The 24,462-nt window shown below is 42.2% G+C and overlaps 1 protein-coding gene across 3 annotated transcripts in view; it reads right to left on the reverse strand.

Annotated features, from left to right (window-relative positions):
* PIR (pirin) overlaps positions 1-24,462 on the reverse strand; it is a 99,449-nt gene that overhangs the window by 42,075 nt on the left and 32,912 nt on the right. For 2 of the 3 annotated variants that reach the window (XM_063083800.1, XM_063083799.1), the window contains 4 exons: positions 21,750-21,833; positions 19,959-20,100; positions 19,669-19,844; positions 18,314-18,520 (listed from right to left, as the gene is read on the reverse strand). In XM_063083800.1, the coding sequence (XP_062939870.1) occupies positions 18,314-18,520; positions 19,669-19,844; positions 19,959-20,100; positions 21,750-21,833 (609 nt within the window). The remainder of the gene's footprint in view (positions 1-18,313; positions 18,521-19,668; positions 19,845-19,958; positions 20,101-21,749; positions 21,834-24,462) is intronic. The other variant, XM_063083801.1, reaches the window with a different exon arrangement.

The raw sequence follows: 24,462 nt of genomic DNA on the forward strand, positions 1-24,462 counted from the left end.
TCAAGCTGTCCAGCTGATCAAGAATTTTGGATATAGCTAAATTATCCTACGGTCTAGTCTCTATAGTATCCTTTTTTTTTTTTTTTTTTTTTTAGCAGCATCCCTTTAATCAATAGGAATGTTCTCCCCTCTCCTTTTCACCTTTTATTTATGGTAATGGTAGTGAGAAGAGAAGGGCTAAGGGGGAAGGCAATAAAGATGCCGACAGGACTCACAGTCCTGAAATTTAACCAGAGACATGTTAATCATAAAACTGGACTTTGATTTCTTCCCCCTTTGAGTCAGCATTCTTGACCAAAGTTGGGTTACAAATGTTCGACTTTCTTAGAAAATTAAAACCAGAGAAAGAACAAAAACCCATTTCTTGTATAAGTAATTCATCCATAACCCTATAAAGGCAAAAGTACAATAAAACCACAAATGGTTCCCAAATATGCCAACAGGGAGCCTTCCTATCTCTTATCTCCCATCCATGGGTAATGTGTCCCAAGACTGAGCCAGCAAATCTGTTAGCCAATACTAGAATATTCCTCACATGGCTTTGTAATATTTTTAATCTCTATTAGTTACATTTGGTATTTACTAAGATATTTTTAAGGGTTCTTGCAAGAAAGTGCATCAAGATGTAATGTGGAAAACTATTTGGCAAGGATAAGATTTCATAGAGCTCTGGAGACTGATATCTTCATGTAGATATGATTCTTCAATTTTATGATTAAGGGGAAATTTATTATGGTCCAGGGCTTCTCCTATTTGATCGTATGCAGAATATTCTGACAGGGAGGGATGTCTGTCTGTACAGACATGTGCCTAAAGGTACCCTTTTGGTGTAGAAAGAGAGAGATGTTCGTTATGAAGCTTCCTTCCATGAAAATGAGCTAAAGTATTCCCAAACTAGTGAGAGCCACACCCAGGAAATTTATGCACAAGGGCTGAATGTTGTGACAAGTGATGGGTATTGTTCAAATAAAATGGGGCAAAATTCAGGAAATCTGAGTTTGGTTCTAGTCTCCTTCTGCAATGAGCTATGTAACCTTGGGAAAGGATTTTTGCCTAATTGGGTTGCAGCTTTCTCAACAACAAAGCGGTGGAGTTGGAGAGCTGATCTCTCAGGTCTACAGCTGCCTGACATTCTGATTCAAACGGAAGTGCCAGAAGAAAATGGAAAACTAGGTCTTGGTTGGCTTTGAAAAGCATCTCACACTTTCAGGAATTCTAGACTCTTGCTACCCTAAGAACTTCATTTATATCCCAGTACCCCGTCACAGCAGTGGAAGAGCTGAACGAATGGAAAGTTTCCTGTCCAACTATTAAGTAAATGGGCCATGGCAGCCCCTGTGTATTAGGTGAAAATGCCCCCCATGTTGTTTACTGCTTCACAGCAAGCTAGGACTGTTAGCCCAGAGCCTGCTGGTGCCAAACTCAAATTCTCACATTTTGAGTTGCTTGAAATATATTCCAAAGAAACATATTTTTTAGGCATTTAGAGCCTAACAACTTCACATACCCTGTGAAACTATACCCAACATCTGCTAGCCAAACTGCACCCAACACCTGCTAGCCAGAAATGAAACAAACCTTGTAGCTATGAAAGACCACCAACTGCTGCTGCCCTTCGGAGCTCTCTGATCCAGAGACAACTCACCTGGCTGCTGAGTGACAGCACCTAGACATGCAAGCCTCCTATCTGATTTCTCCTACTCCCTCGAGAGGTCCGTTGCCCTGTTCCTCTTCTAGGAGGTGGCTTCATGCCACTGTCTCTGGAAGGTTTCCAGTTGTGAGGGACTTCCCCTCTCATGCAACCCTGTCAAGCACCATCTAAATAAAGTTTGTGTGTTACTGCCTCTCATCAACCTGTCTCTTCCTTGATCAACTCCCAAATCCCCAAACTAACCACACCAACACATCTAAATAAAGTATACATTCAAATAGGTTCCAAAAGTATCAAGTATGGCCTCTTGTGTACCCACAAACAGGAAAAGAAGTTCCCTGCTATTCAACAATGGCTCAGAGAAACCTGAGGAGCTGACCAAATCTGCTGAAGGGCTGGAGACTTATGGAAAGGGTCAGTATTTATCCCTGACTCGGGGCAGGGGATCCTTCCTGATTTGTTGGGCAAGTAGGAAGTGGTCAGCTCCTTAACAAAGTGACAGGGGATCAAGATTTTCCTCTGAACCCTTCAACACGCATGTCTCCTCTTAGGCCCCCTCCGCCTTTACAGTTTCCACAGATGAAACCTGCTCTCAGTAGAAAATCTGATTTATATCGGGCTGTGCTGAGCTGCTAAGGACCTCTGTGGGCTTGTAGTTAAGAGCACGAACTCTGCAGCCAGACCACCTCGTGAGACTCTCAGCTCTGTCACTACTGCCATAACCCTGGGCAAGTTGCTAATCTCACTATGCTTCAGTTCCCCACTTCAGTAGGTTGTTGTGAGAATTCAACTGGACACATTTTATAAGCCTTGTCAGAGCCTCTTGGCCTCACCAGCTCCTGAGTCCTTGGTCTCTTACGAAGACCCCTAGGTGCTACCATTGTTGTCACTGTTGTCATCCCCAGCTCAGAAAACTTGGTTGATCGTCAAGTTCTGACATGGCTTCGACTGTCCCCACAGCAGTGGGAGCTCCAGCAGCTCCAGAGCCTGGGCTTGACCCAACTGAGCTACAGAGGCTCTGGATGCTCCCTCTGTGCCAAGTCTCTTCAGAAGCTGCCTGAATGGGCCAGGTGACACAAACCAGAAGGGCAGGGAATTCATCTCCCATGGGGCAAACCTTGACTAAAGAGGGATGGAAGATGTGAGATGACAGAAAAATCCGTCATCTTTCTTCCTCCCTTAGAAAGGTCTGAGGTACAGTTTTCTAAACAGGCAGCCTGCAAGACTAAGCATCTGTCTCACTTCCCTTCTCCCTACCTGTGGGGATTGCACCTAAGCCTTGCCTCAGGCTCTGTTTTCCAGACAATCCAAGTTAAATCAGGATCAAAAGACGTGATATTTATGGGGTACCGTGTGATGTTTTGACACATGCATATGATGTGTAATGGTCAAATTAGGTAATTAGCAAATCCATCATCTCAAACATTTATCATTTCTTTGTGGTGAAACATTCGAAAGCTGTACCCCATAAGTATCGACAATTATTATGTCAATTAAAAATAAAATAAACTTTAGAAAAAGAATTGAAGTACTTTAGAAAAAGAATACGTGTGAAGTACTCAGAATTTTTCTGTCCAATATGGGTGCCACTCACTATGTGGCAACTGAGCACATGAAATGTGGCTGGTCTGAATTGAAATGTGCTATAAGGGTAAAAACTCACCTGGCTTCAAAGGCTTCGTACAAAAAATGTAAAATATCTCAAAATTCTATATTGACTACATGTTGAAATGATAATCTTTTGGATATATTGAATTAAACAAAATATATTATTAAATTCAATTTCACCTGTTTCTTTTTACTTTTTTGATGTTTACTAGGAAATTTTAAGTTACGTGTTGCTTTCATTATGTTTTTATTGGACAACTCTGACTTAGTACTTAACACCTCGTAAACCCATAAAAGACGTTAGCCCTTTTCATTTCCCTTCCCAAGAAGTTCTCGAGATTTGCTGTCAGTAAAATCTGTTAGTAAAGCCTAATGGTAAAAAGGAATGTGGGAGCAGAAAGGGAGATAGATATGGGAGCAAATACTTATAAAGTATGTTGCTAGGCACATTAAATACCGTACAAATAACTCTAGGACTATCTATCATCATCCCCATTTGGCAGGTGAGGAAATAAAGGCTCAGAAATAATTCTCCCAAGGTCACAGAGGTATTAAACAACAGAACTGAGATTTGAACCCAGGTCTGCTTGATTCCACAGTACATGCTCCTTTCAGTTTACCATACTGTCAAAGGATTGACTCTCTAATGGTAAAGTTTCAATAACATGACAGTGAGATTCTTTGGCAAGTGTTAGAGCTTCTTAGAATCCCTTAAATATCACTCACACAGGAGGCCACCTATGCCAACCAAGTTAAAAGCTGGTGCTGCTGGACACAGGTATCTCTCTCCCTCCTTCTCTCTTTCCCTCTGACCTCAAGTATGTAGAATTGAATTGGTCATACACCATGGCCCATGGTACATGGTCATCATATGTCCCTGAGAGCCCCTCTTGTTTTGTATTATTTCCCCCCATCATCCCTAGTCTCAATTCCATTGCCCATCAGCTCTCAGTCAAACGTATGAAATGTACATCCTTCCAATCTATCCTCAGTATATTTATTTAGATATTTGGGTGTCCCTGAAAAGTAAGTGCTATTGTACAATAAATTGCTTTCTTGTACTCATTTATTCCACATTATTTCCTGAGTGTTAATTATATAGATATAAGCAAATATAGCCCATTGCTTCTGGCAGCTACACAATAATCTATTAAATGTAATCACCATATTTTACTTATCCATTCCCTGAATGATGAACACCTACATTACCACTGACTCTTTTCTGCCACCCATGATGCTGGGAAGACCACTGTCATAGGTCTGCTTGGTGAAGTTTTAATGGAATAAATACCCAGGAGTGAAATTTTCAGAGCACGCACTATATGCGGTGTTAGCTTCGTTGAGTAATGCCAGTTTACTCTCCACAATGAATACAGTTACGCCTGCCTGGCATGAAGTCTCCCTTTCTTCCCATCCTTGCCAGCACTTGACGGTACCCAGCTTTTCAATTTTTGCCAACCTGAAGGCTATCAATGCTGGCATCTTATTTAAATTTTTATTTCTCTGCGTATTGGGAGGAAGAACATCTCTTCATATTCTTATCAGCCTTCTCTAGTTGGGTAGAGGATTTTCTTAAGACCTGGTGCATGGAGCTGCCACCAACACAAGCATCTCACTTTTCAATGAAGCAGGAATGTTTCACCTCAGAGGGTGGAGATAAATGTAGATACATGGTTTTCTTCTCCCAACTACGTTAATGCTTTGGACTGACCAAGTACATCAATTTTTTGCAGATACAGGAAGTATAACTGCTCTAGGGCTTGGAGATTTCCTTATCCAATGAAATTTCATGGAACCAAGACTGGTATTATGATAAATATGTCTCTTATTACCTTTTGAGACTATTTTTTAAAGTGAAACAAATAAGAATTGAGGTTGAATGAATTCAAGTTTGGCAGTCCCAATGGGGCCACATCCAGTCCAGGGTAGGCAACCCAGGCTACAGTGCTTATAAGAAAAAAGAAAATCCTTATTCTACCTTAGCAAAGCAGGATCAAATTGAGTAAAGAAGCTTTGGTACTTTATTTATAATGTCCAGTAATTTTTAATTCTAATTTTTTTTGACTTGACTTATAAGGGCAAGAGGTTTTAGATCAGAACTTTACTTTTGTCTTTGAAATCTGATGATGAGAGAGGTTTATGTTCAAATCTGGGATATTTTCATATTTAGAAATTATTAATGATGCTACATGGGCTTTTTACACACCTCTCCAGTGGTTGAGAACAATTTGACAGGGAAATAGAATAGGGACTGAACGTGCAGCCTAGAATACAGATGGGCATTGGCATTAATTTAATGAAAATACTCTCTGTATTCATTTCAGATCCTTCTGGGTATAAAATTAATCCAAAAGAGCAGAAGTTAGTTTTGGTGGGAGGAGGTCCACACTGATAAACTTCTCATTTCCTTATCTGAGGGGGCAGTCACTGCTAAGTGTCAATAATAGAACAAAACACTGGGGAAAGTTCGGGGGGCGGCCTCAAGACCCTTTCCTAGTGTCCTCATGAGGCAACACTGTCAGCTGCTCTCTGCCTTCCTCACTAATCCCTGAGGGGTAGGAGGGGGAGGTGGGATCCACCTGGTAAGTGTAGTTCAAGGAACTGAGCGTGCTCGGCTCAGGCCCTTCTGGGCTTTTGTCTTTCTCTCTCTTTTGCCCGGACATGGTTAACGAAGTGGGGGAGGTATTGAGAATCCCAAAAGGTCTCAGGTACAAGTCATGTGCTCCTATCTAGATTTTACTGGTAACAAAGATGATATTTGGATCCCCATCTGGCCAGCTCCTCAGTCTACCTCTTGATTCATTCTAAACATGGGAAGAGAAGAAAGAAGTATTATCTTTAGTTCTTCTCCTCAACCTCAACTCCCTACACTTGACTTTGACCAAATTCTAGGCCAAATTCAATGTATTGACCCGCTTTTGTCTGGCTGATAGACTTGTCAGTTAAAACCTATGAAAACATTTGATGACAGTCACCAGGAACTCTTGCTCAAAACTTCTTTTGGAGGAATATGTAACAGATGGTCTCAAATGAGTATCTGATGCTGGGAAATCCACCAGCCAAGTCTTGGTAGTTACTCAGGGAAACTCAGAGTCTCCCAAGGCAGATAAAGACGTAGGTGGGTACTGACTCCTGACAAGCAGAGCTGCTGCAGCCTGGCATAGAGGCTGCTGGGGAAAAAAAGCCAGCCAAGAAGACCCAGCTGGCAGAAACTCTAATCGCTGGTGGTGGTGGTGGGAAATCTACAAGAAAACGCTTTGGTGGAGGAAGGGTGGAAAGGCTCAAAGATCAATGCTAAAGGAACCAAGATGCGGTAGAAAAGGTGTTGGGTTATTTTTCTTCTCCCTTTTCATAGCCCAGCTCTCCCCTCTCTCTTGTGGATCACCTCTTTGCAATTAAAGAATAACAGAAGGGGGAGCAGCCTTGTTCTTAGAGCCTAGAGATGCGTGGAAAACTATCCAGTGGTGGGTGTTTGAAGGTGATGGGAAAGAAGAGCCTTGTTCTGGACTTCAAAATGGCTTCCTTTAAAAGGAAACATTTAAATTTCTCCAATTGCTATTTATAGTTAACCCAGGAAAGAAAAAACTTGGCAATCATGGTTTCCTTCCATAATGTTAAGAATGACCAACTATATAGAAGCAAAAAGAGCAAGGAGGCCTGAAGTTTTCATGAAAAAGAGGCAAAATTATCACTGTTTTATTCCTCAACAAACCTAAACAAGCCAGACCTTAATCAATTTATGTTGCATTCCCAATGTAACAACTATATTCTCCACCGAAAGACTCCAACAGAGAGTGACATGAGAGCACTGTATCTTTGGAATTTTGCACTGTTTTAGCTTTGATGACTCAGGGAGGGAGGTAAAGGTCGAGAATGCAGAAAAGAAATTACCCCACGTGAAACACCATCAGTATAATCAAGATATTTCTAAAGACGCGAGAGAATGAAATAGAAAAGTTAGAGAAAAAAGAAAAAGAGAAATAGATGTAAATTATTAGAAAATTTCTATATGGGAAAGATGATAACTTTTCCAATTTTCATGCTGAAGAAAATGAACGTGTGTCTTGAAGGTTACCTTAAGACGTTGGTTCATACCACGGGACACTGTTTCACCCCTCTGTGCAGAGAGACCTCTACTCATGCTGTCTCTTTCTGCACTCTCTGACTTTCCATCCTTTGTTACCAGATCGGTTCCCTCCTTTAGACTTAGTCCTGATTTTCTTGAACCTCCAGACTGGGCTGAGTCTCTTCCTCCTTCCTGCTAACCCGCTGTGCTTACATGTCTGCTGACACCACAGAGTCCTCACGTTATCAGTCGATGGTGCCCATCCAGCCCCATGATCTTTTCATCTTCTCCCCTCAGACCTTCACAGGGTCTTGCACGCAGCTGGCCCTCAGTACACGTTTGCTGAGCTCAACTGAACTGTAATGTTGCACTTTCCCAGCACACCTTCCTGGGAAATCCTTCCAATTCCCCTACGGAAATCTTTCTAGGAATGGTATCTTCTGATACTTTCTTTGTCTCGTTTTACTAGGCCGACGGAATACTAAACAGCCCCTGGATCTGCAATGGATGGTGAAAAGGATTCCTGTGGTTTTAAGACCACAACATACTCCTCCTTTAATAGAGTAGTTACTATCAATGATTTAGAGCCCATTGGAGTTAAAATTTTGAAATATTTGGCTATCTTGGAGTACCTATACCTGTCAAGAGAAGTACAATTCTTTTCTTTAAGCAGATTTATTGAGATATAATTTATATAGCATAAACTTCTAATGCTTCAGGCAATCAGAATTATATCTGACATCAAACCTCCTCATCACATTTAGCGTGAGTTTGGTCAAATTATTCAAAAGCTACATGATCCCAAGAATTTGTGCTTTGGTCAAAATAAAGTACCGTGTTTGCAGCTATCAAAAGCATAGCTTTCTATATAAAAGCATAGCTGATACCAGTTTTTAAAATACTGACATCCACCTCATTTATACCTGCAGGACTGAGCAGGACTGTAGCCATGTTGGTACCTAAAGCCATATGGGCTTTACAGAAAGAAAGAGGGAGAGGGAGAGAGGGAGAGAGGGAGAGAGGTAGAGAGGGAGAGAGGGAGAGAGAGAGAGAGAGAGGGAGAGAGAGGGAGAGAGAGGGAGAGAGAGAGAGGGAGAGAGAGGGAGAGAGAGGGAGAGAGAGAGAGGGGGAGAGAGAGAGAGAGAGGGAGAGAGAGGGAGAGAGAGGGAGAGAGGGAGAGAGAGGGAGAGAGGGGGGGAGAGAGAGAGGGAGAGAGAGGGGGAGAGAGAGAGGGAGAGAGGGAGAGAGAGGGAGAGAGAGAGAGGGAGAGAGAGGGGGAGAGAGAGAGAGAGAGGGAGAGAGAGGGAGAGAGAGGGAGAGAGGGAGAGAGAGGGAGAGAGGGGGGAGAGAGAGAGGGAGAGAGAGGGGGAGAGAGAGAGGGAGAGAGAGGGGGAGAGAGAGGGGGAGAGAGAGAGGGAGAGAGAGGGGGAGGGAGAGAGAGAGAGAGAGAGGAGAGAGAGAGAGAGAGAGATGAGTCTTTTTTTTTTTTTTTTTCTTAGCATGCATTTCTCTGAGTTCCTTTTTTGCCCACGGTTGTTTGATATTTTGAACTTTGGTTATGGGGCAGGATGACACTATTTACATAAATGTAAAGTTGTTTTCCAGCCAGACTGGAGCTGCAGACTTGCAATGAGACATGTACTATCCAGACCCTGACAAACCAAGGAAGACATCAATAAAGCTCTGCTGACCTCACCCCTCCAGCAGGATCCTCAGATAACAGCAAGGTGGGGGGAACAGAAACCACGTGGAGCTTTGGCGAGACCTTGCACCTGGTTCCTTGCATGGATCCCCCACATCCCCCTCCCTCCTGCTTTTCATTTCCACGTTCCATTCCCTCAATCTCCTCTTTAAAAACCCCTCAGTAAATCTGAGTAGGGAAGATGGCTTTAGTCTGGCCACTCTCCTTCAGGTTTACCTGAGAGATGGGTTAGCCCAGCATCTCTCCTCAGGCCATCGGCATTCCTAAATAAAGCTGACTTCCATTTTCACCAACATTTGACTTTTGGGTTGTTTGTTTTTGTTTGGGGCAGGCAGCTGAACTTGGGTTCAGTTATAAGTTTTTGACAAGCCTAAGCCTGGAGCTGAATGCCCTGGGGTAAAAGATTTTGGCAAGCCAAGCCAGGGTTTTTGTTTGGGGCGGGCAGCCAGACTTGGGCCCAATAACATATCCACAAGAGCTCGGCTTTTAATGCAACATGCAAGAACCGAAAGACAGCTCTTTGAAGCTGTCCTGTATTTTTTGCTGAGGTTAGAAAAAAATATGTAATGTTTTCCTGGGGAAAGACTTATATCCTAAAAGTAAAAGTCTTGACAGCCACAGAAGTGATTACAATGATATACTAAAGTGTCCACTCACCTTTTATTGAAGGTGACACTTTGGTTTTTTGATAGCTTTCATTACACTCTTAGTCTAAATTTCCCTGCTAATTTATAATCCTGATCACTAGGGCCAATGATGTATGAATGGCAGGAGATGTAACTTCTGGTTTAAAAGTGCACCTCCCCATTCTCATTTACTGGCCAAAGAGGGCTTGTCGACACCACTGGAATGTGCTTCCTAGGTGATGAGGTCAGCAGGACATCTTGAAGGAATAAGAACATCTGGCACCCTTTGTGCACACCAAGAATGGTATTTCTGGGGTGAGTGGGGCTGCCCTGGGCCAGAGCAACCTTTTGTACAGCTGATTTGAGCAGATCCTGACCACTGTTTATTCAAACATTCCTAACTGCGAATGAAGTGCCAACTATGGCTGCCTACCACAGGACAAGTCCTTTGAAGTTTCTGGGTGCATTGCTTTGGTGTCCTCCTATTTACTAAATAAGACTAACAGACCTAATTGTGCCCATTCTCGACACCGAATCCGAGCCAAGTTTTGCACTTGTCTGTGGAATGATGCTCAGGCTACATGGTCTGTGTCGGGCAGATCCATAGAATGAACTGCTTCATGAAATTTGAGATGAGATAGGACTGCACACAGCATGCTGGGGGCCACTTTTGCCTTAACCCCAGGCCCTGATGTTTAAAACCCTTGAAGAGAGAGATGCAGGAATATACCAATGTCAGCCTTAGGCATAATCAGGAGTAGACAAACTTGGTCTTGGATTTCTCTCTATCCCATTTTGCATGATTTCCTTCCTTTTGCCCTGTCGCAACTCCACCAGTATCTGGTTACCTCTGCAGCCCCTCATCATGATCCACAAGTAGTGACAGCACTCTTACTATCTAAGCCTTTTACACAAGCCATTAGAAGACATGATCCCTGCACCCTCTTCTTTCCCTCCCTCCATCCACACAGCAGAATGATTCTCCCTCCTTCGGACAACAATGGAATTTTTACGTGCTGCTGTTTAGTGTTTCCCGTGTCACATTATACTTCTGATGCTTGCTGGTTTTCTCCCCAGCTAGACTGTGAGCTTTTTTGAGTACGGCAATTGTATCTCATTCACATCGTATCTCCAGGGCACTGCATGATGTGCACACAGCAGGTGCCTAATGAGTGAATGAATAGCGATCATAGAGAAATGGGACAAGTAAATTAAATAATTATCAGTCCCCAAATCTCCTGGGTTATGAAGATAGGATGGCTGCTTGGATCTGGACAGGAATCAAGATGCTTGTGGGCTAGGGCAGCTGAGAAACCTGCACTGAAGAGGGCACCTGGGTTGGACCTTGGTGACAAAGATGGTGAAATCCTCAACTCCATTTTTCTAGAGTACTTTGCAATATTCTTTCCCCAAAATGCCTGTTTCTCCCCTCGCCCTGTGCCAAAGGGAGACAGGAAGCTCTCTGCTTCATGCTGGCGTTTCCTTTCCACTCTCACTTCCTCTACTTACCCATTAAAATACAGTTAATTAAGGTCTCAAAATGGAAATTCAGCCCAAATTCATTAGGGCTATTGTGAATTTCTTAGGTGGAAATTTAAAAATTTTTTTAGCTTTTCTCATGGCATCTAATTAAACATGTACCATAAAAGAAAACTCAATGGAAATAAAAACTAGTAGAAAATGGAATTGTTATCAGAGAGAAACATAAAATTGCATCATTAAAAATCTTAGATTCCTAAAATGATCTAATCATATTAGGTTTCCAAAAACTGCCTCAGAAAGATAAGGGCCACCATTTTTTTAAATGTCCATTTAATGTTTAATTTAACTTTGAATATTACAGTATTTTCTTAGCTCTGTTCTTTTATATTTGTTATCTATTTTTCTTATACTGAAAATATTTATTCTCAAAGACATTAACAAATTTACTCATTTGTTCTATTTCATAATGTACATAAAATTGTTATAAAATTATAATACCAACACTAACAATAAAACTACAGAGTAAAGTTGAACATTTTTGTGCCGTTCTTTTTGTCTTCAGAATATATTTCACTAAAAATGTACAGTCAGAGAACTATGTTGAAAAGCTCTTAAAATAAATGTTTTCTTGTGTGGTTATGTTGCTGGTATCCTTACACCAAGTTTAGGTTCTCCATTTGTTTCTGTTTGTTTTTGATTTTAAGAATTTTTTTCCTTTTCTCATTTAACTTAATGTTTTAAATATGTAAGCGTTTGTATCTTTCATAAGTAAAAATAAAAAGACATACTGAGAACAGCCTGAGGCCCATCCTTACCCCCAACCCTTACCGCAGAGGGAACATTAAATATCCCATTTTTTACATCTATCACAGAGCTCTCTGATTTACAAATACATTAAAAGACAGCCCTTTGGCAAGTGTTGTGTTCCCTTTGCTTGTCCATTACCTCGAGCTCCCTTTGTCAGAAACCTACTGCCTCACGCATAACTTCTGCCATTACAAGAATATCTGTCAATTTCTTCAAGCTGTATCCATGAACTTGTTGGAATACTTCAAAGGCAAAAAAAAGGGGGGAGGGTGCATATGCTACCTGTTTTCATAATTTAATAATTTTTCTTAAATGCTATTTGGAGAAGTTGTTCTTCTGAGCTTGGGAAGGACACAAGGAAATGGGAGCTTCCCATGGGAGGGCCCAGCTCTGCCCATGTTACAGAGTGAACAGAACCGAGCTCAGGAAGGCAGGGGAGGGGAGGGGCTCCACTGAAAATGTGCCTAATGGAATCCAAGAAGTCAGGTTTCCCCTGAAATAGAGACATACGTAGAATGCAAAAATGTCCTAGTCTACTGTCCAGTATTATGACTGCCAAAAACCCACTGCTGTTTGGATGTGCTAGGAAAGGAACCCTGCGAAAACCTCATAAATTATATTTTTTATCAAATTAAGGTAGAAGGGATACTGACAAAATTGTATTTTTGTGATAAAGTGTTTCAAAGGACATTCTGCCCCTAAAGTTTCTGGGTGAAAATGTCGTGGGCAGCTGTTTCTCTCTAGTCCTGGTATAGGAAAAAGTGTGGGTGTGCATCAGGGGCCTGTTGTGCCCTGGGGGCTCCATTGGCTCTCCGAATTGGGGGTGATCAGCACAGGCTTGATTATAAATCATGTGTCAACGCACAACCAATACAGGCTGATTAGAGGGCAGGTTGCATTTTGACTGGGAGAGAACTGCCCAAGGGACACGGGGTCTTCCAATGTGAGGGAGCAGAGGTATCTGATATAAACACCTAGAAAGCTGGTAAGTATGTCCAATATTCTGGAGATCAAGCCATATTCTGAAAAACCACAAGAATGAGAACCACAGTCCTCCAAACCTCTGCTTGTGGCTGTCACCACTTGAATGAAAGAAAACTGCAGGGAACAATTTGGGTCTTGCAAAACAAGCCTAGCATCCACATTTAAAGAAAAAAATTAATCTGGTTTTTATTTCCCTACTTCCTAATCCTTTAAATAGTGTATTTTACTTAAAAATATAAAATTTTACTAATTTTATTGTTCTCTTATCTTCTTAGTAAGCTCATTTTAAGCCTATTTCAATTATTCTTAACCCCTCTATTATCTATTTTCTTACTTCTTTCCCCTAGTTTCTCTTATTCCAGCATTCATTTACATTTTGATGATTTCATTTACACATCTGAAGATATTTATTGATCATTTTTTATGTGTCAGGCACTATTTCAGGTGCTGGGGGCACAGTGGTAAGCAAGATCTGAGTGAATTATATGAGATGTTTAGCAAACTCCCTTGGAAATTGAATTTTTTAAAATTTGGTTATCATCCAATACACGAATATGCAGTCTGCTCATCAAAAGGACGATTCTTTTTTTGTTATGTCTATAAGCCACATGAACACTGCCCAAAGCTTTTGCAAGGAAGTGAAAATAGCAACCACTTTTAGGGGGCTTACGCTTGTACCAGTTCTAAGTACATTACATATATTAACCAATTTAATCTTCCCAATGACCCTCTGAGCTAGGTCATTATAATCATCTCCATTTTATAGATGAGAAAATAGAGGCTCATTTTAGGTGACTTCTCCAAAGTGAATCAGTGGTGGAGCTGGCCTCGAACCCAGGCCATCTGGCTCCAGACTGCCTTTCTCCAACCCCGGAGGGACTGAGCCTTAAGGTTTGCTTCTGACATAACAGAATTTAGAGCAGCAGGAGGCAAGTAGAGGCATTTCTTGGAAAAAGAATTGTGTTCCACAGATAGCTGGCAATAAATATTGCTGATTGGTTGACTGATAAGGATGGAATGGGGTTTGGGGAATTTCATACTCTCATGAAATAAACATGGGATTTTGACCTTCCCGAAGTGACAGAAACTATTCAAACTATTCCTTTTTTGTCTTTTCTCCCATTTCAGCCATCACTTTAAGGCTGTGCTGTCCTGGCAGAATCTTGCTCAAAATTGGCTATGGCTTTCCAAGGGCTAAATAAATGCTCGGACACGTACAACCTGGGACACAGGAATACGTCTACCTTTGGGACTATCAAAAAGACTGTTTGCTCATAAAGGATATAGCATTTTACCCAAAACCCCCTAACCTTTTTTTTTTTTTTTGTGGATGTAGATACTGAAGTCCAGAGAGGTTAAATAAGATTTGCCCAAAGCCACAGAGCTGATTAACATCTTCTATAGGAGCCTAATCAAACTATTCCTCAAGATGGGAAAACTCCCGTGTCTTGAATCCCCTGCCCATTATGCATCTTAGAAAGAGTAGTCCCCGGACCACAGCATCGGCAACAGCTGGCAGCCTGTCAGAAATGCAGCATCTTAGGTCCCATCCCAGACATCAACTTGCAATTTATCAAGACCCTCAGGTAATCCACATGAATATTAAAGTTGGAGAAGCACTGGAATGATCACTCATTCCATTTTCTAGATATTTCAATTACAGAGAGGAGTGTTGCTGACACTATATTAGTTACAAATACATCAGTCTCTTGAAAGGTATATTCTCAGCCTCATCTCATAATCTAACTCAAAATTATCTTCCTGATGCAAAAAATCTTCAGATTGTTTTTATGGTAGATTTACACCTTTTAAGACCCAGGTATTCCTTGGTGAGCAGATATGAAGGCTACTGATGTACAGAACTATGTTTCTCATGAGATCCACAAAGAAAGGGCTAATAGCCCCCCATCTTTACAATGACTCACACTAGTGTCCTTTCTTTAGAGCAGGTTAATTACCTTTCCTAATTGCAGCAAATCCATTTAGCATAGATAGCAAACAAATCTCAACCAAGCTTCTGCCAAAGTTCACACAAAATAATCAAAATAATAACACCTACCACTTATGTGGTGCTTACAATGCGTCTGGTGTTATTTTGAGAGCTTAATGTATAAAAACTCACTTAATCCTCACAGGAACAATATTTGGTGGATGAGAAAACCGAGGCACAGAGAGGTTAAGTAGCTTGCTCAAGGTCACACAGCTAGTTCATGGTAGGGATTCTAACCCAGGCAGTCTGTCTCCAGAGTCCATGCTGGTATCCTCTGCACCACACTGCCTCTTGAAATCCAAACTAATGCTTTCCAGTGTGCAAAGAGGCCCTTATTATTAAAATGCTCTCATAATAAATACTGATAACTTACTTAGGAGAATATAATTCTCTTGAGAGATTTTACTCAACAACAACAAGAAATAATAGAGGCCAGAAGCTCCTAAGACACAATTTTACAAAGTTAAAACATTACCTCTTGTCTCTAGTTCTTGGTTGCAATTGCAAGAGCACATGGTCTGCTGCTTAGAAGTGCTTTAAAATGTCCTTCTGCCTGTAATTTGAAATGGCTCCAACCTCAGAATTGCACTGTGTTTTCTATAAATGAGAAGCAGTTGTAAACTCTAAAGATCCGTGATATTGCTGGCTTTGCTTATCTATTAAATCACCGGTTGGATTTCTCCTGTTAGCTGCAGACAGCTCAACTCTTTTACTAAATGAAATCTTATGGACAGTTCCAATATACGCGACCAGCACAGTCTTGTGCTCTGGTTGAAGTGGAGCGAGGGAACCTGACCCCCACCATCCACCTCGCTATTCCCTGAAGGCATGTCCCTAGAAACCTAGAGTCCTGGGAACACGGAATGAAAAACACCATATGAAACCGAGTGAGCTGCTTCTCATCTGCATCAATTCAGCTCCCTCTAGACCTCTCTGCCTGATGCTACACCCGACGATGTCCTCTGGCCTTACACCAGGAAGACCCCACAGGATCTCAACTCTCCTCCACAGAGCTGAAGGGAAGGAAAATTTTCACAAACAGTTGAAAAGAACACTGCCCAGTACTTAGTGAACCAGAAACACGTCACAGAAGGGTCATTTCCAAGTGCAAAGTAAGCAATAGGCCTGCCAGGGGTGTGGACAGCAGGCAGATATGCTTAACAGGCCGCGAGCTTTGATATTTTCTTTTCTTGAATCACTTCTGTTGGCACTGGAAACACAAAGCAAAATAGTCCATACACCTAGACATGTACAGGTGAAGAACTGTGGTTGTCTCACCTCAGTTAGAATGGCTATTATCAACAAGACAGAAAATAAATGCTGGCGAGGATGCAGAGAAAGCGGAACTCTCCTACTCTGCTGGTGGGAATGTGAGTTGGTTCAGTCATTGTGGAAAACAGTATGGAGGTGCCCCAGAGAACTAAAAATAGATCTACCTTATACTCTCCCCCTGCTGGGTATATACCCAAAAGAAATGAAATCAATATATCAAAAAGACACCCACACTCCCATGTTCATGGCAGCACTACTCACAATAGCCAAGAGATGGACTCAACCTAAATGCACGTCAGTGGGTGAATGGATTAAAAATCTGTGGTATATCTACACAATGGAATACTACTCAGCTATAATTAGAAAATGATATCCCATCATTTGCAGCAACATGGATGGAAATGGAAACCACCATGTTAACTGAAGTAAGTCAGGCACCAGAAAGACAAATTCTGCATAGTCTTTCAAATGTGGAATCTAAAAATAATTTTTAAAAAGTGGTTCTCATAGAAGTAGAGAGTAGAATAATGGTTACCAGAGGCTGGGAGGGGAAGGAGGTAGGGAAGAGGAGAGGTGGTGGACTAACGGATACACAGCTCTGCTGTCCACCCTAAGTGAATCATTGTGCAGTATATGCATGTATTGAAACAACACACTGGACCCCACAAATATGTGCAAGTAAATGTTAAAATAAGAAGGAAGGAAGGAAGGAAGGAAGGAAGGAAGGAAGGAAGGAAGGAAGGAAGGAAGGAAGGAAGGAAGGAAGGAAGGAAGGAAGGAAGGAAGGAAGGAAACAAACAAACTATGGTTATAGTGCAGGAAATGCAAAAATGGGTAAGTCGCAATCAACAATTATGACCATGTAACGCATCCCATGGAGTGGTTGGTTATTAGTCACTGCCAAGCCATTATCCTTGTAGGTGCACATAAAGAAAATAAAATTTACATAAGTTAGTACTCAAAATAGTTTTAAGTGCCAGTTGCCCGCTGGGAGAATGGCAGAGTAGCTCCCAATATCTTGATGCTCTCAACGCCAGGTGCCGTGTGTAGTAACCAATGTCGGGCCCCTCCCAGATCCTCTCAGATCTCTCTTAGCCATGTCAGTGCCACCCCCACCACAAAGTTAACGGCCATAACCAAGGACTGTTGGGTAGGGGAGCATGAAAGCCCAGCTCCCTTGCCTGGAGTGGGTCAGGACAAGTCTGAGGCTTACTGATTCTCCAGAGTCCCCTGTGGGATCAGGCTAAAGCCACCCGCTTCAGGACTTTGCCTGATGTGGCACCCTTGCTTGGCTTCCTCCCATTCCCTGTCCTGGTTCCTTTTACTGTTCCCTAGGAGCACTTCCTTGAAAATCCTCATTTCAGGATCTGCTTCCAGAAGCCCCACCTAAGACAGCATGCCACCCAGGTTGCCATTACCTCAAATTGGTTGGTACAAGGCATCTTAGCCTTCCCGGGAACAGTTCTAGTGTGCAATGAACACAGTACTTGCCACCCCCTTTCCTCCCACAAATATGTTCATAATTTTTAGCCTAAATTGAACTTGTTTGATCAAATAGGTGGGACCCTAAACCTAAATAGTATAAAGTCTCAGTTGAGAAGAATGGACAGAGAATGTTGTGTATGAGTTAAATAAATAGTCGAGTTAACTACAAAAAATAACCTGTCTATAATGTAGTAGTGTGCTTTCCTTACTTAATAGGTTGGGCATAAACAATTTACATAAATTTTTGCAGAGTCGAGTTGGTCTTGCTTTTGGATTATTTGTTTCTTAAAAGCAGCGATCATGCAGTACCGAGGATCTATCATTCAAAGCATAAAATTGCACTGAGTGAAAGGAATTAGGCTAAATCTGCACACATATTAAGACATACCTTGAAAAGTGCTTTTTGACCTGATTCTTTACATGAGCTTGCTTTCTTGTAATTCTTCAAACTCTATGGGTTTGTGTGCAGCAAAAAATTTCTGGGTTCTTTTAGGTTGCACTTTTTCTGGCACATGTGAGGCAAGTCCACCCCATGGGACATGAACTATAATAAACCCAGTGAGTGGTGATGAGCCAGAAGGGGCCACCCTTATGTCACTGCATAGCTCAGGTTGCACAGACACACAAAAGCATGACCTACCTTTATTCCCAGGGCTTCTCCAGAAATAACAGCAATTGTCACACCATCCTTACTGGGTTTGGGGATTTCTTCACTTTTCAGCTCCTGGTACTGGGGCTCTACCATCTTCTCTGAGCTCCTCAAATTAACCCACAGTTGCAGGCCATGGGCTGGCTCCTCTGAGCAAGGCATCTCGGCGTGCAGAATGCCCCGGCCTGCGGTCATCCACTGCAAACACCAAACCAACAAGAAGGGAAATGTAATGCAGCCCTTCACAAGTCTGCAGGTGGCACAATTACAACACTGTCGCTAAGTGAGGGATCTTATAGATACTGCTGTCAGAGCCCCGGCGTCCTGAGGAATAACAAACATCAAAGCCAGTTGCTGGAGCCCTTGCCAGTTTTCCAAAGGCTTCCTAAGATTCCTCATTTGAAATCAACGCATCAGAACTGGAATTCCTTCAAGTGGAAGAACCCTCTCTTTGATATCCCTGAATCACAGATTGAGCTTTAAGATGGGGCAGATAGTATATTGGAGTGTGCTCTCAGGAGATATAACTTAAGAAATTAAAAAAGCAGGATTGGACAGAGTGAGAAGCCAACCAGCAATGCAGTTACAACAGAGAACTCTGGATTTGGGATAAAACTTCAGAATTGTCTCAACTTCAGGCAAGGTGGTCAAGCTTTATAGTCCCACATCATCAAACCGTTGACTGTGGGCCACACCCAGGTGGGAAGCACCGCCTTGAGAGAGGCGTTTCCTGCTGCAGGGGGTGGCTCCTGGGGAAGGATGCAGATGGACACATGTGTGGGTCCACATATAACCTGCCAAGGCCCCCAGGATCCGCTACACAGTAGATGGCTGACTTGCATCTCTGCTTGCTCAGTTCCAGCAATGGAGCCCTCAGTACTTGGAGAAATAGTTTACCACCTCCACGGTTGTGCAGATTCTTCAAGCATTTGTTTATTTCTTTATTAAGAGTGGATTAGAAGCCCACCCCAGACACTAATCTTGGAATCTGGGGATGAAGAAGTAGAACATAATAGATACGTTTCCTGCCTGTCTTAGCTCAGATTCTCCCGCAGAAGATACTGAGACAAGGACTCAAGTGCTGGTAGTTTATTTGGCAAGTGATGCAGAAAACATAAGTGAGGGAGTAGGGAAGGGTGAGACAGGCAAGGGAGAAAGCCCAAGAGGCATGCTAATGAGCAGGTTCTATCTGTGGACATATGGGGCTCCATCCTCCTGGGGCTCCATCCTCCTGGGAACCTGCAGATGTACTTTAGAACCGTCGCACAGAGGACAGAGAAAGTGAGGGTATTTGACTCCAACTCCCATCCCGCACTGACCATAGGGGTGTTAAATCCCCAACATACCCGGGCTGCCCAGTAGCTGGGCTGGAGAAAGCCCTCAGGCCGAGTAGCAGCACCTGAGACAGGGGGCTGTGTACACAGATGGGGACTGTCACCACCTGAACTCAGAGGTGGCCAAGGGGCTTTGAGGCAGGCCATCAACAGCATCTTCCTCATGGCCCTCATGCGGCAAAAAAATCCTTTAAAAAAATGCACAAATAATGATTGCCATCACAATTGTGCTTGGCACTGTGAAGAATGGCAGGTTTCTGTAAGGGCACATGAGGTGGCCTGCTTAGGTCAATACAGCTCACCTGAGGGTGCGACCTTTAGGCTGAGATCCCAATGAGGAGTAAGAATGGGCCAGCGAAGGGGAACAGGAAGAGGATTCCATAGAAAGGGAGCACCACATGAAAAGGAGCCCAAGGCAAGGCTGAGCATCGTCAGTTTAAGGATCTGAAAAAAGGCCAGTAGATATTTTAGAGATTTCTTTCTTCCACTAAGTCTAAATAGATTTCCCTCTATTTTCCGCTGGATAAGGCTGATTAAAACTTTTACTGTAGGAGTCGGCAAACTACAGCCCAAGGGCCAAAACTAGCCTACCACCTGTTTTTGTGAAGGTTTATTGGCACACAGACATGCCCATTCATTGACACACTGTCTTTCGTGCTACACTGGAAGAGCTGAGTAGCTGTGACAGAGACCAGACCATATGGGCTGCAAAGCCTATCTGGCCGTGATAGAAAAAATATGCCGACCCCCACTTTAATGCAACATAAAGTAGCTCTCAACACCCTCCCATGCTGCATTTCTTCTGTCTGACAATAGTTACTGGTGTTCCTCAAAGACATCCTCCCATTTTTAAGCATTTTCCTGTTCTGTTAACAGTTCATCTCTCCATATTTTCAATACCTTGGTTATCCTTTTTAGATATAACCTAGTTTAGCAATACCTTTGTTAAAATGGCCTGCCCATTAGATTGGGTGGGGGGGAACAGGGTTTTCTTTCCATCCTCACCATTTACTACCTCTGAGGCCAGGGGCATCTTTTTATCTTCTTCCTTTTATATTTTTATTTATTTATTTTCTTGACATCTTTAAATCCCCACTTCCTCATTTTTTAAATGAGATAAAAATAATAATTATCTCAAAGTGATCATGTCTATGAGAACGCTGAATAAACTGGAAGACACACCATCCTGAGTAAATGTGAAATGACAATGGTAGGAGCAGCACTGGCCAGCCCCTCACAGGTACAGCTGCAGAGGTGGCATGATGGTGCAGATGGCAGAAGTCACCATGTCCGTGATCATGACACACCCAGTCATCACATCTAGCTTTCTAGGTAGTCACCATTTCATTTGTGCTCCAGTGAGAGGTTACTGCTGGCTTTTCACCATGACTCCTTTTGCTTTTCTGTCTTTAAATTTCATGTTCACTGAAACACCATGATTCATATTTGTGCATTTATCATTCCACAAAATATATAAATGATCCCAAAAAGTACCTTACAAAACTGGCAAAGATGACTCAAGCACTTCCTGCGCATTTTAATTGTAACATATCTCAGACAAGATAGGATGGTGAAGGAGTTTTAGTCACTGTCTTATGTGATAACACCTAACCCTGCAAATGAGTTGGAAGATAAGTAGTAAATTGTCTCAAATGCAGCAGAGAGCTCTAGAAAGATGAGGACTGAAACAGTCACTGAATTTGGCAATTGGGACGTCAAAAGTGATCATTACCTGAACGGCTTCAGTAAAGGTTTAGAACGGGGGTGCTGAGAGGCCAACCCTGATTTCAGTGAGTGGAGGACAAAGTGGAAGATAAGGAAGTTGAAACAGTCACTCTTGATTATTCTTTTGAGAAATATAAAAAAAAGACTAAGTGGGAGCTAGAAAGTGATTGAGGGGTCAAGGAAAGTATGAGAGGAAAACAGAGACCTGTGCAGGTTTCCAGGCTGACTGGAAGGATCCATAGAAAGGGAAAGGTCAAAGGTATAATGGAGAGAGAGTGGAAAGGGTGAATGTACTGAAAGTGGACAGAATCCAGCATGCACACCCAAAGACTACTAAACTATCAGCAAGTCCCTGTCCTCGGCCATACCTGCAGGTCTCCCGGATTCATTTTACCAACGTGTCCACAGAAGTCTTCATGCGCCATGCTGCCCCCTTCCAGGAGGTAAGATACCTTTAAAAACACAAACAAAACCAAAAGTTGGTTCTTTGCCCATTATTTAATTGGATTATCTGGGTTTTGTTTGTTTACTTTTTGCTATTGACTTGTATGAGTTCCTTATATATTTTGGATATTAACCCTTTATTGAATAATATGATTTGCAAACATTTTCTCCCATTTCTTGGGTTGCCTTTTCATTTAAAAAAAGGGGCAAGTGACCTGAATAGACATTTTCCCAAGGAAGACATACAAATGGCCAAAAAGTATATGAAAAGGTGCTCGATATCACTAATCATCAGGGAAATGCAAATCAAAACAAGAATGAGATATCACCTCACACCTGTTAAAATGGCTATTATCAAAAAGTCAAAAGATAAGTGTTAGTGAGAACATGGAGAAAAGGGAACCCTTATACAGTGTTGGTGGGAATGTGAATTGGTATGGCCATTATGGAAAAGAGTATGGAGGTTCCTCAAAAGATGAAAAAATAGAACTACCATATGATCTAGCAATCCCACTTCTGGGTATATATCCAAAGGAAATAAAATCATTATCTTGAAGAAATATCTGCACTCCCATTTCCATTGCAGCATATTCACAATAGCCAAGATATGGAAACAACCTAAGTGTCTGTTGAATGGATGAATGGAATATTCTTCAGCCTTAAAAAAGGAGATCTTGTTATTTGCAACAACATGGATGAAACTGGAAGACATTATGCTAAGTTAAGTAAGCCAGAAACAGAGGGACAAATACTGTATTGTCTCACTTACAGAAACAGAGAGTAGAAGTGTAGTTACCACAGGTTATCAGGAGGTGGGGGAAATGGGGAGATGTTGGTAAAAGGGTACAAAATTGCAGTTATAAGATGAATAAGTTCTGGAAACCCAATGTATAGCCTAGTGACTAGAGTTAATGATAATGTATTGTATACTTGAAATTTGCTAAGAGAGTAGATCTTCAGTATTCTCACCACACACATAAAAAGGCAACTATATGATGTAATGGATATGTTAACCAGCTTGACTGTGGTGATCATTCCATAGTGTATATATATATATCAAAATGTCATGGTGTACACCTTAAATATATACAATTTTTATTTTTCAGTTATACGTCAATAAAACTTTAAAAAAAGAAAAAGAAAAAATAGGAGTCAAGTAGCTGTGAGGAGGACAGGCAGGTACTTAACTCACACCTGTGTGCAAGGTAAAGCGTCTCGGAGGAAGTGAGACCTACAGAAGGGGTGGAAGTAAGCCAGAAAAAAAAAAAAAGATGGTAGTGACGGTGTATTCCAGGCATACGTGGAGGCCGAGAAGTGAGAAAGAACAGGACTTGTTCAAGGAATGAGAATGGCAACAGATGAGCCTAGAAGAGATAAAACCAATCATAGTGTTGTACTGGATTTATCCGTGACCTTGGTCTCCCACAGCCGTATCCTGACCTATACCGTGTGACCAATGCTCCATCAACTGCAGCGGAACCTTCCACAAAGTGTTATGGAGAACCTGTGCTCCCCTTTTGGATATTTCCTTCTACGTGGATGGTACTCCATTAACGTTAACATGCCTCTTGCTGTATCTCACCCACCCCTCTGTAGTGGGAAAAGAACAACTTAACCTGACTGGGGGCGTTGAAAGAAGAAACTGGGCTTGCAGAGCTGAACCCTCTTCTCTCCCCTTCCTCTTGGGATTCAGCCTGCCCACGGAAAACAAGTGTCCTCTTTCACTCTTTGCCTCTGTGGCAGGGGCCAGCCCTCATGGCCATGGCCTGCAGGGGTCCAGCACAGCTAGTGAGATCTGAGTAAGTCTGCCTAATTTTCAGGTGCAGTATTCAGAAGCCCACCTGCCTGAAGATTTAAGCTACCTTCTCCAATATCAGCTGTATCAGAAATAAAGGTATTTTTTTGTTTGCCATCTTTCTTAACTCTTTCATCTTATCAATTGGTCGAGAATTCTGGCTGGAAGCACAGATCATTATTTATTATGCTTCCTCATACTTCAGACTAAGGGCAGTTGAAGAGGTGGTACTGATATCAGAGGAGAGGGTCTGGGGAGGCCTCATAGCCAGCCTCAACCCACCCCATCCTCTAGCAGGTTGTTGACTCTTTCACAGGAAAGAATTCAAGAGCAGAGTCACGGTACAAACTGAAAACAGGTTTAATGTAACAGATAAGTACAGGCTTCACATAGAAAGTGCAGCTTAGCTCCAGAGACTGCGCAGGCCCTGCACCAAGTTTAACACAAAAGTAAGAGATGCACCCTTAACATTTAGTACAAAGTATACGCTGGCTCAAGAGCGTGAGCAACTGCCCATTAGCAATGAGTTTAACAAAGAAGTAAAGCTTACACACCTCTGCCGGCAAGGTGAAAGTTGGCCCCAGGAAAGTGAGCAACCAACTGCAGCAAGTTCAATGCAAAAGTAAGAAATACACATTTACAGACAAGGAGCAGGCTGGCTCTAGAGTGAACAGCAGCCTGCCAAAGGCAAGTTTGATACAAAAATAAATGCGCATCTCAGGCAAAGTGTGGACTGGCTCTAGAGAGAGTGAGCAGCAGCCCCGCCTTCTACTGGGATTTGACTTTTATAGTTTTGATATCTAATACTTATTCATGCTGTCTAATGAATATTTAACTAAGGG

This window comes from Cynocephalus volans, chromosome X (genome assembly GCF_027409185.1).
Source record: "Cynocephalus volans isolate mCynVol1 chromosome X, mCynVol1.pri, whole genome shotgun sequence".
Taxonomy (NCBI): domain Eukaryota; kingdom Metazoa; phylum Chordata; class Mammalia; order Dermoptera; family Cynocephalidae; genus Cynocephalus; species Cynocephalus volans.